The following is a 15,434-nucleotide window of genomic DNA, read 5'->3' as shown; positions in this document are numbered from 1 at the left end:
GAAAATTTAAATAACGGTGCTTAAGAACTCTTCAGTAGATGCCTCTGTGTGTACAAACACTAAGCTATAATCCAGGGAAATAGTAATTGCTATTTGACTATGCATTAGAGTGACTGTAAAGATAGTAAAGTTTGTAGGAATTTGTTAGCTGAAAGAAATTACTTAATCTTACTTGCATGGCATCGTAGTTTCTTCTGTAGAGACATTTAAAAAGAAAAAGTATTCACTTGTTATCCAACCAGCATTTTAAATCAAGTATGTATATTTCTTTCTTGTAATTTTTTTTTAAATAGAAAATTATTCCTTGCCTGCCAAGTTTTTCAGTTCCTTAGTTTTTGGCACTATTGAAAGTGGTCATCTGAGATCGGCATGAACTACATAATGATCATTAAGCCAGCCATGGGTAGATAACAAGACTCCATCTCAAAAAAGCATACATAAAGAAATATAACAAAACAAAAAAATGAAAGAGGTAACCAGGACTAGAAGAAGATGAGCTTAGTCTTCATGTTAGATAGGTGTCAACACATATCTTTTTTTTAACAAGAGGAAAGTCTGGACCAATCTGTGCCTCTCATCTGTGAGACAGGGATATAAGAAGTGCTCCATACTATGAAGAATGCCATTAGGCCTCAGCATTGATACTATCACAGCTCACTGTGGCACTGGAGGTTAATTTGGGTATAAGCTACTCTGCTGATAAAAAAAAAGAGCTGGCATAGTAGCTCGCTATTACACATGGACATTCTGCAAGAGGTTGTACTTGGTCTTGGTGAGTTAAAAAAGAGCAAGCTTATGTGACTTACTGTCCATTGTCTAAGTAGAAAGTACTCTAGGTATTGGACCTCACTGTGTCTTAATATTAGGATTCTCAACAACACATTACTCACTCTCAGAACAGGTTGTTTAAAAGAAATATCCGGAATTCTTGCTAAATATAGATTTGCTTATAAATATCCTTCTCCCTCACATACCCTTTTTCTTTCTTCTTTTATCATTCACGCAGCATTCATATATCTATTCTCTCATGCCTATGATCAAAATTTCCCCATGTTTATTTTTCCTGGACTAGAATCTAAACTTGGATAATAACTTCGTTCCAGTTGCAGGTGGTTTGGGCAAAGGCAATCAGAGCAGAGTATGCAGCCTTTAGACTATGCTGGATCTCTAGACAGAGAGGGTTTATGGTGCTGTTATAGTGAGCTACATATATGTATAAAATACAAAAGCACATTTCAGTAGAATGTAGAGTTTTCTGACTTTCATACAGGGATATGATGACTTGACATTGGACAAATAAGTAATGATGCTTTTATTTTCAAACACTAGCTTCAAATTGTGCAACACTACAGTCATATTGATGTACAAACATTTTTTTTTCTGGTTGTTTGGACATAATTGAACACAATGTCCTTGGCAAGACTAAATACTTGTTTTTTCTATCCAACCAGAGTCTTAAAATAGGAAATATTTTATTAAGAAAAGAAATGCATTTCCCCCTCTTAAGGCTACATAATTTGAGTAGTGCTGAGTAAACAGTGAGGATTCTATGACTGTTCCACTGGGGCCCATCCCTTCTGCCTCTCTTAATGCTTCTGCAAACATGGACAAGTTACATAATCCAGTTTCTTCATGTCCCTGTGTCAAATGGGGTTCATTAATAACCCACACATTAAACAGTTGTTCTGAGGTTTACAGAGATTAGATAAAGTGCTTAGCATAGTGCCCGCTTCCAAATATGTGATAAGTCAAAGCTTGCCTCTCTCGCCTTTCCTACAGCCCACCACGGTGAACCTCACCAAGGCAGGAAAACATCACACTCATCGAAACCAAGACTGTGACAGGATAGCCAAAACACGAGGAATTTTTCAAGAATCAAAACATTGCCTAGAAGTTTGATTGGATTCTCTGTCAGGTACATTTTTAAATGAGGATTTGAGGATGAGAAGAACTCATTATAATTTCTGATTCTTGACACAAATTTTAGGGCCAGACTGAAGTCTTCTTTGGAAGTTTCACTTTTATAGATTATCACCAAACAGTGATGGTTTTACAAGTCTTTTTTATTTTTCTGAGGAGGAAGTGACAATCTTTATTGTAGATTTCATTCACAGAAGCAGTTTCTTGACAAAACCAATGTCTGATTGGGGGTAGTAGAATACTTATTTAGTATGACTAAGGCCCCATGATTTCCACCCCCTGCCAAATTCTTTTTTTTTTTCCTTTGAGACAGGGTTTCTGTGTAGCCCTGGCTGTCCTGGAACTTGCTAAATGTTCAAGATAAATAATTTTTGTTAAAGGATTTTGCTAATTTATCATGTTCGGAATTTTCGAAAACCATATAGCAGAACTGAGTGAGTTCAGTGAGAACCGGTTTTAAATTTACCATCTTTTTTGATCATGGGTTGGGCTGAAGTTTATCTTTGACTCTGGGAAAAGGAAAAGGTAGTAAAACCTACAGTTCAAAAGGATGATTACCAAGATGAAATGTAACTGTGCAAGGTGAGGGGGTGTGTAAAGTGAAAGCTGATATCATGGATGATAATCCATGGATGATAAATGCTTGAAGTCAGCCCTTTTCTCGATGAAGCATCCTATCAGCTGTATCAGCCGTACTCAGGAAACAATAAAATTGTATGCCCTAAGAAGTATTTTGTCATCCACCCTTTCACTCCTGCATTTGTCTTCTCCATTACTTGGAATGGATAAGATTAAAACGTTTCACCTCCTTGTATGATTAGGAGAACTATGGTCCTCACAAATGAGAGTGGAGCAGCTGCATTAGAAGGACTCAGGAGGAATTTTGAGACTATAAAGTTCAAGTTGGCATGGGTAGCATTGAGGCACCTGTATTCTATTTCTTGTTTTTTTTCCCCCAACTCAGATCATGTAGTTCCCCTTTTAATTCTTATTTTCTTTAAATAACAGATTCAATTCTTTAATCCTATGCTGCATAAACTAACCCTCTTAATATATTTAGATTGATTTTTATTTATGTATGGAGGAGGTTGCCCACAGAGGCCAGAAGTGGGTACCAGATCTTATAGAGTTGGAGTTATATATAGTTGGTTGTGATCTATACAATGTGGGTGCTGTGAACCAAGCTTGGGTCTTCTTGAAGAGCAGCATGTGGTCTTAACTCACTCTGCTTTTTCATGTGGGTCTAATGGTGCACCCAGGCTGGCCTTGAGTTCATTATGCAGCCCACATAATGGCCTCTTTCCTGTCTCTGCATCCCAAGTGCTAGAATTGCAACCACCTGACCTCACACTAAACTGTATTCTACTACTACTACTACTACTACTACTACTACTACTACTACTACTACTAAATAATTTTATGGTGCTGGGGCTTGAGAGTAATGTGTATGGTAGGCTACCACTATATCACTAATCAAACACACAGCCCATTGTGTTTTTGAAGGGCTCCCTAGCTGACTCTCATGTGCAGTGAATTTTGGGGGCCATCATCCCTATCACAGCACCCTGCCACCCTCCGTTTCTAGTGAAATAGGATGGTATTTCCTTAGATCAGCCTCAGTCACTGATAGAGTCCTGCCTCAGTTTTGCCTAGTTTCTACATTCCATTTACAGTAGAGGGTCATCATTCACCTGGGACACAGTCCCCTCTTGACTGGTCTCTGATGGTTCTCTCTGTCTCACTGGGTGTCACTCTCTTACCCACAGCCTCCGTGCCAGCCACAGATTGTGACTGCCTGTTTTTAGAGCATCAGATTTAAGCTCCCATACCTTTTCCTGTAACTTTGCTTGTAACTTTGTTTCTCCATAGTCACAGGATCCCTGCTAATTGCCAAGACAGATGAAAACATCACAGTCATGGAAGCCTGCCCTATTCTCTACGGAATCCCGTGCTTCTAAAGCAGCCCTGGTAAAACTGTACCTTAGCAGCAATAACCTTAGTGATTCGTCATGAAGTGCACACCCTCTGATGATAGCAAAGACTGCATCTCTGTGTTTTCAGCACTGAGTACATGTCTGGAATGCATCAAGCACTCAGCCAGTACATTTGTGAAAGAACGTGCGACGTCAATTATAAGCATTCCTCTGTTTCTACAAAGGAGGTTGACGGCATTGAATGGATAGCACAGTGGATGAAAAATAGACTTTCTGATAGCATACTATAGAGGTCATTCTATTTTATGCATAAAAATGTTATATTTTTTCTTTTTCTTTGAGGAACTGGGAATTAAGCTCAGGGACTTATGCATATAGCACATACATGTACTTTACCACTAATACATCCCTAGTCTCTTTTTAAATTTTTTATTTTAAATTACACTTAAAATTTGAGACATGGTCTCACTAAGTTGCCCAGGCAGACCTTGGATTTATGACCTTACATCAGCAGCATCTGGAGTGTTTGAGATTACCTGTTTATACTACCAGGCCTGGGCTTAAAGCACATGTTTTTGTTTTTCCTGATCTTATGCTAGACACTTTCTTCTAGTCTGTGCATGCAAATGCCACTTCTTCAAAGCTGTTAGGAAGAATCAAAGTGTATTTCAGACCATTAATGACTATGCCTACAGGACCACAGTACTACACATTTGATTGCCTGGAGAGGTGCACATATATTAGGTTAAACATGGTTCTATAAACAGTCATTAGGATGCAAATGACTATTATATTGAATTATCCTGTAATAAGTTTATCTAAGAGAATTCCCAGTTCAACAAGGGTAAGGCTGTTTGCCATCTCTTCAGGAAAGGACACGAAAGAGCCTGTATAATATTATGTCCTAAGTGAGCAGAATGGGCTGTTAGATGGCAGATGCCAACTAAAACAGAAGGAAGGCTGTGATGGACACAAACAATAAACGGATCAAGTGCATGTTTGGGTCAGTGTAGAGGTGGCACCTCATTTGGGAGATACTTCAGGTACACACTTTATATTTTCATCTTCTTCTGATTAATATTTTGTTTGTTTATTTTGAGACAGAGGGTCACTATACAGCCTAGCTTGGCCTCAAACTTGTTACACAGCCCAGGGTATCCTTGAGCTATTATCCTGTGCCTTCACCTCCCAAGTGTGGCAATTACAGTGTGGCTTTTCACACCTGGCCTTGTGATCAATATTTTAATCAATAACTTTGACAGCTATAAATACAGATGATCATATTTGGGTATGCCCACAGGAGGATGGAATAGCAAAGATGACAGGTAACTGAAATTTCAAATAAAATTTCCAAGGCCAAACAAACTAAATAATATTTAATATTTATAGATGTGAACTTTTTTTTTTTTTTTTTTTTTTGGTTTTTCGAGACAGGGTTTCTCTGTGTAGCTTTGCGCCTTTCCTGGAACTCACTTGGTAGCCCAGGCTGGCCTCAAACTCACAGAGATCCGCCTGGCTCTGCCTCCCGAGTGCTGGGATTAAAGGCGTGCGCCACCACCGCCCAGCTTAGATGTGAACTTTTTCAACAGGGTTAAAACCCGTCACACAAGGACAAGAAAATAATGACTTACGCTATTAGTTGCTCAAATGGAGAAGACCCTAGAGTTTTATTTGATTCCAAACTCAATAGGACTCATCAATGTATGGAGCACTCCTAGTGATGTGAGAGGAAGTGTGGTGCCTGCTTATGTTTGCTCTTAATGTTACTGCTGGTTGGAAGATTTGTATCCCTTGCCAACCAGTCGTGAAGGGGAAGATGTTTATCCTTGGCTTTCTAATTAAATTAGGCTTAATAATAAATAACATGGGAGGTTATTGTGAGTATACAATGAGACAATCTACATGAAAATAACGATGTAAACAGTTTTTGTTTTGTAAAAGCTGAAGATGTAGCATTACATTGTTTTAGTGGAGGTGGTATCCAGGTGAAGTACAAGGTAAATCTCATAGTGACAAGATTCAGGCAACTAATAACAATTTTGTTGAGAGAAGTGATTGTGTCTGATTCATTGCATAATGCCTACTGCAGTGGCCAGCATCTCTCTGATCTTGAAACAGATAAGCTTTAAAAAAATTATCCATTTGAATATTAGATCTCAGGAGGGTCACATGTTAAGAGATGGTAATATTTCAGGCTGATTATAGATGGAAAGAAATCTGTAGACCATTATGCAAAGGTTAAGTAAAATACCTGAATATGTATTGCCAAGAGAGAGGAGATCTATCTATGAAAATTCCCAAGTCAGAAAACAGTGCATATTAGTAATTTCTATGTAATGTTAGGGTACAGAAGCAGAGCAAGTTAATGGCTGCAGAAAGATCACGTTGTTGTTTTTCTCAATTCTTCAGTAAGTGTGTGGCCTCAGGAATCACACAGACCTTCATTTTTGTTCTTTTCTTTCAACTGTGTTCCCTCCGGGCAAACTGTGCATCACAAAATTCAACTTCTCATTCAGCCACTAGTGAGGAAAACTATAAGATCTTACCCTAAACGTCTGAAGAAAAACAATGCACTCTGAGTGCTGCTTTGCTGGAAGAAGTGCTAAAAATATTTTATCACCCTGCCTGTATCCCAAAGATGACACCAGGGGGTGCTGGAGAACCTTCTGGAAGAGTTCAGTATCACCTAAGCCAGGCAAGGCACAGAGATTTAAACTTTTGGGGTTTGTTTTACGTAAGATGTGTCAAGTGATCTCAGAGGATTCTGTGTCCATGTGGGAGTCAGCGAATACTTGATTTGAGCTAGTTTTGGATTGTGTAATTGTGAGGAGCAGTTTCCCTGGGGATGAGTGTGGAAACGCCAAGAATCCTTTCCAGAGTCTCCTCCTCTTGGAAGTCCAGTACCCAGAATGCTCATGGGGCCCCAGTGGCACCTGTGCAATTTTGCTTAGTGTTTCTTGCTGCAGTAAAGAGGTCTTTGAGAGGAGAAAATTATTTATCATTCTCCACTGGATGTAGTCTTAAGAAAGGCTTGGCATGTGACACTGTTACAGGTGCTAGGAAATTATGTATTTAACGTTATCCAATAAAGATTAATTAATTCACGTGTTAACCTGTTTTTTCCCCCCCAAATACATAAGGAACTATCTCTGATTTTAAAATGTGATACACTAGGTCATGGAAATGCTATAGGAACTACCTCCCTGGAATGTATTAAATCATGTTGTTGACAGACCATGCAAAGTAATTTTTACTTCTTTGGCTAACAAATTAGTGATAAATAAGGAGCACTTTGTGCTTAGATATTAAGTCTTACACGTTAGATCTGTTTACAGGGCCATTGAAATGGCTCATTGGGTCAGACTCTTATTGTAGAAACCTGATGATGCGAATGCAATCCCTGCAGCCCATGTAAAGGTGGAAGGCGAGAACCAATTCTACAAAGTTGTCCTCTGATCTTCACATGCATGCTTTGACACCGGAGCACCCAAGCTCACATATCACATGTCTACACCCACCCACACAATTAATAAATAAAAGCTAAATTTGTTACACTTTAAGCCTATTTAGATGCAAAAGAAAACCCTGTGTGTGTGAGCCTACAATGTAGAAGATAACAAGTTTTATCAATTAAGACAGGAATATATTACATTACTTTCTCAGGAAAAATTGTAATTCTAGCAACCAGTGATCATTAAGACATAGACGTGATTCCTCTCTGTACAGCCACTCATCTCATAGAAAGGTCAATTTCTTCATTATCTCTGTGTTTGCACGGTTGGATGAATACATTTTCATTTGGCCCCTGTCCACTGTTTGCCAAGCGGTCTCATTATGTAGGGTTCATGTTAGACTTGTGTGAATCTCTTCAGGAGATTTTGGTTCTGGTAATGAGTATATTTTCTGACTGAGATAGAGTTTTGTCATGTAGCCAAAGTTGACCTCAAATTTCCAATCCCCCTGCTTCACCCTCTTTAGTGGTGTAACTCTAGACATGTGCTACCACTCTCAGGAAGGAATGCAAATATTTATATTCACAGGCCATAAGCCTATGTCTGTGAATCTATCAATAAAATTTTGAATGACAGTTAATATTATGAAAATTCAGGTTGGATAAATAGAATGACTTTAATTAATAGAAAATATCTGATAAAGAGGTTCACAGCAGTTATGCTGGAATATAATCAGAAAAGCATGGTTCATTTCCAGAGAAAAACAAAGTCAGAAAGTGATAAGGGTTCATTCTCTGAAGAAGCATTTGGCTCAATGATTAGGATAAGAGTGATGTATTAAAAATAATTTTAATTACTTCTATTTTATAAAATGCTTTCTAATATTAGCATATAACCTAATCAGTATATCAGAAAAATGACAGAAATATGGGCTGTTTTGCAATTAGCTGGATTTTTAAAGAGAAGATTCCTTGCAGCTCTGAGTTGATCACATGGCTTGACACAGTGTTGACTTAGGAGAGATGCCAGCCTGAGTTCAGTTCTTGGTTAGCTGCATAAATAAATAAAAATAAAATTGGATCAAAGCTGCTTAAGAGATCTTTCAAAGGCCCATCAGACACCTTGAAATTGGAGTGTGCCCTACTCTAAGGCAAGAAAAGTCTCACTTACTTTGAATCTCCACAGTCCTCCAATATCTTCAGTTCTTTCGAAGCAAGTGGGCTCCAGACCCTCATCCACACAGCACTTTAGGGAGATCAGGCCACTGACTCCTGCTCCAATCACTGCGACCTTCTTTGCCATTGTTTCCTGTCAATGAGTCAATCAGTCATTACTGCTTAACCAGGACAAAGGTAAGAGAATCCCCCAGTGTGGTCAGGTCACACCACTGCTTGTAATTTAATAAGCAGCACTAATTAAATAAAATGCCTCACTAATCAAATCTTCATCTCCTCCTCCCTTAAGAGGAATTTGTCTGGTCATATGATCTTCATTGTAAACTTGCTTACAATGTCTTGGCTTAATATTAAAAAGGGATCCGTTTAAGCAAGCCAAGTTACTCAACCAAACAGTCCCAGGCTTGGTAACCAAAGCTGGTTGTGTTCTCTGGAGTTCTGAGTACTTCCTTCTCAGCCCCTCTCCCCAGCTGTCATCTCTACCTTGATTTGTGCTCTTCAGCACTGTCCCTCCGGCTGAAGAGTTTCCTCTGAGAGTGGTGTGCTGAGAGATGGGAGTTTTTAAGAGATGGAAGAGGCTGTGAGAAGTGGGAGGAGCTTTCCTCCTTCTGGAGCACTCTGCCAGCTCAGTCTCCAAGGGCTTTATTAGTACTGAAATTAAGCAAGAGATCCACTTGCTGAGGTTGAGAACACTGAAGCGTACAGATGGTCTAAAGTTTATTTTTATAGTCAGTGTAGAAAGTGTGCATTGATAAACTGAAAAGAGTGGATAATAAAAAAAAAGTTAAAATCATCCCTACTATAGTCATCTGGATATACCTAAAACCACCATTAACATTTTGGCAAGTAATTCCATTCATATAGTGTATGTGTCCATCACACACTTATACACAGAGGTGGAGGCCAGAGGTTGACATGAGGTGTTTTCTTCAATTACTGCCCACCTTATTCTTTGAGACAGGGTCTTTCACTAACCTTGGAGCTCACCAATTCAGCTAGTCATTCTGGCCAGTGGGCCCCAGGAATCCTTCCATTCCTGATTACCTGGTGCCTGGTTCCAGATGCATGCTACTGAGGTTGGATTTTTGTGTAGGTGTAGGGGATCTGAACTTAGGTTTTTTTTTTTTTGTTGTTGTTGTTAGTTAGGTTTTTCTTCTTTTCTCTTTATTTCCTCCTTTTTTCATTTTTCCTTTCCTTTCCTTCCTTCTCCCTTTCCTTCCTTCCTTCCTTCCTTCCTTTTTCCCTTCCTTCCTTCCTTCCTTTCTCCCTTTCTTCCTTTCTTTTTTAATTTTTGAGGCAGAGTTTCCCTGTGTACCCTGGCTGTCTCGGAACTTGCTCTTTAGACGAGGCTAGCTTCTAAATCAGAGATCCTCCTGCCTCTGCCTTCTGAGTGCTGGGATTAAAGGCATAGGCCACCACCTCCCACCTAAATTTAGGTTTATTATGCTTGTGTGGTAAGCACTGTTTTGAACAAGCTGTCTTCTTAGCTCTGCTTTCACTTCATTGTATACAACACATGTAGCAAAGCAAAAACACAACCACACTCCAAGTGTAATTTCCAACTTCGTTTTTTACTCCATTCTACCAGTAAGTTTGTACAAGAGCCTTTTTAATGGTTGCATGGATTCCATTTGGCTGGTGCTGCTAGTCATCTGTTTAATGTTATTCATCTTTGTGTGCTTGGTATTATTCCTCATGTAGCACCATGCTTGGATGTGTAGACTATGTCCCTGACTTCACAGATTTTAGCTCTAGTCCTGATCTGATTCTCTTAGACTCCATGACTTCTGGGACTGAGCACTTTGTGGTTATCTGTTCCTAGCTGAGATCTATTTCTCAACTGATTTCTCTGCTTGTGTGTTTGCTGGCTTGGATGAACCTACTGGGACTTCTAAGGTCTTCCTATCCACTACCCTTCTTGACCCAGGACAGGTAGAACAAGACAAACTTTTCTTTAGTTCTTGACCTGTTATTAGCATTGACTTTTAACAGGAGGCTAAAATAGAAAGCTAAAAGGCTTTGTATGTCTTGGTTGTAGTCAAAACAGTGAAGGTAGGGCCTCTGCTTTCTGACTCTGGGTGATCAGTGGCTCTGAGGACCCTGTGTTGTGTTACACAGATTGACTAACCAGATTTCAAATGCCTCCTAGGTTCCAGACACTGTTAAGTGCTACAGATACCAGAGTGAGCAAAGAACAAACCTTCCTGGACTTGTAGACCTTGGTTGCTAGAGGACGGACCAGACTGCAAATTAGTAAATGAAATAGGCAGTAGATGGGGAGAAGGAGAGCCACAGGGGAAAAGTCAAGCACAGAGGGAGCCGTGGAGTGTCAAGGTCAAGGACAGCTTTACAATGTTAATTGAAGTGTTCAGGGAACGTCATTTTCTTTAAAATGCCCCAAACTGAATTTAATCATGATGACAGGCTCCTCTTCAATAGGTTGAGTGATGGTATGACAAGAGTGACAGACCCACAAAGGAGGCGATTGATGACTAGGACAAAGGCACTGGGCACATTTCTCAGCTACAAAGAAAAGGGCAGTCAGATCACAGATTTTACAACCAACAATGAAGATGATCCCTCAGTTGTGTGTTCACCATTCTCCTTTAATTGATTATATTTTAGAAGTCTGTTGCGAATAATTGTACTTGACCATTATACTGAGGAGACACACCTAGATATGCTAGCAAAAATTTTAACTGACTGAAGCCTTGAGATAGGATAGAGGCCAATGGCGTGGTTCTGTTCCAGGCATAACTCATGGGGGGAAACTAAAGCCATTTTATGCCAAGCTAAACTGATGCCTTTATTCACAGCTAAAGCATCAGCATCTGCTTGGCACTAGTACCAGCTGGCAGACTTGCCTTACAGAGGCAGTCCTAGCTGGCAAATGGTACGAAGGTGTGCCTTGGACCAACAAGCTCCCTGGGAGACTGCAGGTATACTCAGAGTGAATCAGTGAGCCCCTGGGCAATTTTTGATGAGTAGACCTATAATTGTTTCAAGTTTCTTCTGCTACAAAAGCACTGTGCACTTTTTATACATCTCTTCCACACTTAATTATTTTCTCTGCATAGATATCTGAGGCAGGAATTGCTGAGTGAAAGCATTTGAATTTTTGAGGATAAGGCATTCCTCCAAGTTTAATGTGCACACAACATGCTTGGAGATCTTGTTAACACACAGACGGATTTTTAACAGCTATGAGGTGGGTCCAGCTTTCTGGTGACTCCAGGTGTGTCCTTTTGAGTTGTAACGGCATTTTGAGTTGTAACTTCCTAATATCTTTAGTCAAGCTGTCTCTCAGGAATCAGATATATTTTAACAGTTTTTTTTTAAGAGTTACAAAGTGTTCTGAATTGTAAAAATACTTTCCCATACGTTAATTCATTTTACTAGCCCGGGTCTATAGGCTTTACCACCCACCCCTACTTTATAGAAGTGGATATATATTCCATATCACTAGGGAGTTTAAGAGTAGCCGGGAGAGCAGTAAGTTTCTTAAAACATTATCATATTAGGAGCTACCAAGAAATGTTGTGTTTAGTCAAGAGGATATATTTGAAATTCCCTAGTCAAGAATGCTGATTGATGGGCAAGATCACACAAGGCAGTTCTAGGGTAAGGTGAAAGTCTACCTAGGACCCCAAATATGAATGCTCCAGAAAAACTGAGTTTACTCAGGTTTGAGGAAGAACTTTCTAGTTAACAATACTGTACAAATATAGAAAGGTGTTCTGGAAGAGGAGAATTCTCTATTTCTGTGCATACTCAAGCAGATCAGCTGACCAGTTGTTCATAGGTCACAGGGGATGCAGGTGTGCATAGGATATATATGACTAAGCATAGGGCTGAGATCAGAAATATTGCTGTTATCAGTCAATGATCTGAACCTAAAGATGCTGGGGAGGCTATTGATTGGAAAATGCCCTGGATATTGTGGGGGCTGGAAGGTCCTTTTCACAGATCCAAATGGTCAGGTGGCCTGGAATGACCCTTAAAGCATTCTTGGAAGAGTCCACATCCCCTTCACTGAGAACTCCTGTGAGGAGAGTATACTCATCAGCCACCTTTCCGTTCTCCTTAGTTTTTGACTAGCTGCTGTTTATTTAACAGAAATATTCAAACACAGTTCCCCTTGCTGAGGAGCAGAGAACTGGGAGGACAGGTTCTCTCACTAAATCACTTTAGACCTTGGATGAACCACAAATCAGACTAGTTTTTCTGTAGACGGGCTAGCTCATCCGTGTTTGCCGTATGATGCTTGTAGACCCACCCTTCTTGTATGCCCTGTATTTTCTGGGGCAGCACTTGAAAGAAATAATCCCTCTGGAGCTTCCGGATCAGAATGAACTTAGCAAGCTGTTTACTTCCTATGACACTTCACCAGAGTGGTATGGGAGATCTGTGGAAGTAGTGTGTCTTCAACAGTGCTAAAAAGATCGTGCATCTATGACAGCCCTGAATCAAGGAAGCATTCCGAGCCCAGGTTTAGAAAGCAGTGTTATCCAGATACAATTTAAGATGTCATATATCCCTCCAGTATTAAGTGTAAAACTCAGTGGGTTTGCCAAATTCACAGTTGCAGAACCACCACCAAACCAATTTTAGAATAGTTCTACACCCGCCACAAAGAACTGTGTAAATTACTGTCAGTTCTCATTTTCCACCAATCAGTCAGTTTTCTACCCCCAGCCCTAGGCACTACTAATTTACTTTCTAGTTTTGTAGATTTGCATTTTTTTTTTTTTTGAGAAAAGGTTTCATTTTGTAGCCCTGGTTGGACTGGGCTTTACTAGACCAGGTTAGCTTTGAACTCACAGAAATTCATTTGCATCTGACCCGCTAGTGTTGGGATTCAAGGCATGCACCACTGCCCCTGGCTAGATTAGCTTATTTTGAACATTTCATACAATTGCCTCATACAATTCATGGTTTTTGGTGACTAGCTTTTTTCACTTACAATGTCTTCAAGGTTCATCCATGTTTTAGCATGTATTAAGACTTTACTGGTTTTTGTTGTTGAATAGTATTTTATTGTATGGATACTGTCTTTTTATTTATTCAACAATAATTGATAGACTTTGGGGTAGTTTCTATATCTTGCCAATAATGAACAATGCTGCTATATGTATCTGTGTGAAATTTTTTATGGTTGTATATTTTTATTTTTCTTGCATAATTATCTTGGAGCAGAATCCCTAGATTATAACTCTATGGTTGTCATTTGAGAAACTTCCAGGATGTTTCCAGAACAGCCACATCAGTTCACATCCTTGCCAACAATGCATGAGGGTTCCAATTTCTCTATATTCTTTCTAACACTTGTCATGTATTATGCATCTTTTTTGGTTATAATCACCCTAGTGGATATGAAGTGAAATCTCGAAATCTCATTGTGGTTTAATTTAAGTACCCTTATAGCTAATAATGTTGACAATATTTGAAGGAGCATGGTTACTTACATATCTTTTTGGAAGAAATGTCCACACTAATGTTTGCCCACTTAGTCTTAGTATTGACTTGTGAGCTTTCTTTTTGTATCCTACATGAATCCCTTATAAAATGCATGGTACTAACCATCTTTCATTTCAGGGGCTCATCAGTTAACTTCATAGATTTCTTTGAAGCACAAAAGTTTTACTTTTGATAGAGTACCATTTGCGTATTTTTTTCTTTTTATTTTGTTTGTGTAGTTGGCATAATACCTAAGACTTTGAGTACCTGCAGATTAGATTTTGGTGAAATTTCTGAAAAACAGAATTTTTGTGAGGTTGTATTGACAAACCAGAGTAGAAGCTATGGCCTAGAACAGATGGTAGAATTATCTGGGAGCAGAGAGGGGATGTAGCTTTACCAGTGCAGGCACAAGAAGTTCAATCATACCTATCCATGATGAAGTATTTTCAATTTACCAGAGATTATCTAAATTTGGCCTAGAGCAACTTGCTTGATTATCCTCACAATCCCATGAAAGGGTAAGTCTTGTTAGCTGAAGTTTTTGAGTAATAAAACCCATGTATAGACGAATTAGGTAAAATGTTGAAATTCATACAAGTGGAATCTAAATTCTGACCATCAAAGGTCTTAAGATATCTTCTTAAACACTTCATCCAATTCAAAAGTAGCAGGTGTGGTGATAGGTGTGGTCTGTGAGCAGTAATTAAGATAATTAATTTAATGGGAGTCAGTGGAAGAGCCAGGCTGATTTTTTTATTATTTTCAGTGGACACATTGGGAATAGTAGTTTTACCTCCAGAATTAATAATTAACAGAAACAAATCCAAAGTCCTCAGAATGATCTACTCATTCTCCTAGGCCACCACATCCTAACATCTTCCTAGACTCAATTTCCATACACAATTTTAACATTTTCCCCCCGGATTTATCTGTTTACAATGAGTTCCACAGCTAAAGCTTTTTGAAAAGTTCAATTTGATATATTCCTTTAATTGAAATATTAATATGTTTGCATTTTGCTCTCTTACTATTTGTGTTTGTATTACATGTTCTATTTTGTACTTTTATGCCAAATTGGATTAATAAAATTTTTGTTCTTTGTTTATTATATAATTAGCTTGTCTCCTACTACTATTTTGAAAGTATACTTAAGCACTAAAATATACATCCTTTCCCCTTTGAAGTGTAAGATATATTTGTTTTTTTAAAAAGACAACAAATGTGTTTCTAACACTCTCAATTTATTTTGTTACTTCTACACCATTTTTAGTATTACTATATGTTTAATTATTCTTGTGTTTAACACAGCACAAGATGTTTTCAGTCTTGTACAATGTTCATGCAATATGATACAAATATTTTGCTCTTCAAACCATAGCATTTCGTGTTTACCCAAGGATCACTTTCATTTGTGTGGGTCTTTGACTATTTTAGTTTGTATTTTTAAATATGAATTATTTTATCTTTTTGAAGGCATTTGAAAAATGTATAAT

At 38.7% G+C, this 15,434-nt stretch overlaps 1 protein-coding gene across 1 annotated transcript in view; it reads right to left on the bottom strand.

Annotated features, from left to right (window-relative positions):
• Positions 1-9,073, bottom strand: part of LOC114689957 (dimethylaniline monooxygenase [N-oxide-forming] 2) — a 40,486-nt gene extending 31,413 nt beyond the window's left edge. Inside the window, exons 1-2 of the mRNA XM_028864431.2 lie at positions 8,965-9,073; positions 8,477-8,614 (exon numbers count right to left, since the gene is read on the bottom strand). Coding sequence (XP_028720264.2) covers positions 8,477-8,608 — 132 coding nt within the window. The 5' untranslated portion in view covers positions 8,609-8,614; positions 8,965-9,073. The remainder of the gene's footprint in view (positions 1-8,476; positions 8,615-8,964) is intronic.
• Between the last annotated feature and the right edge of the window lie 6,361 nt (positions 9,074-15,434).

This window comes from Peromyscus leucopus, chromosome 15 (genome assembly GCF_004664715.2).
Source record: "Peromyscus leucopus breed LL Stock chromosome 15, UCI_PerLeu_2.1, whole genome shotgun sequence".
In the NCBI taxonomy this organism is placed as follows: domain Eukaryota; kingdom Metazoa; phylum Chordata; class Mammalia; order Rodentia; family Cricetidae; genus Peromyscus; species Peromyscus leucopus.
The sequence above is the reverse complement of the archived record's forward strand: the minus strand, read 5'-3'. Positions and strand labels throughout refer to the sequence as shown.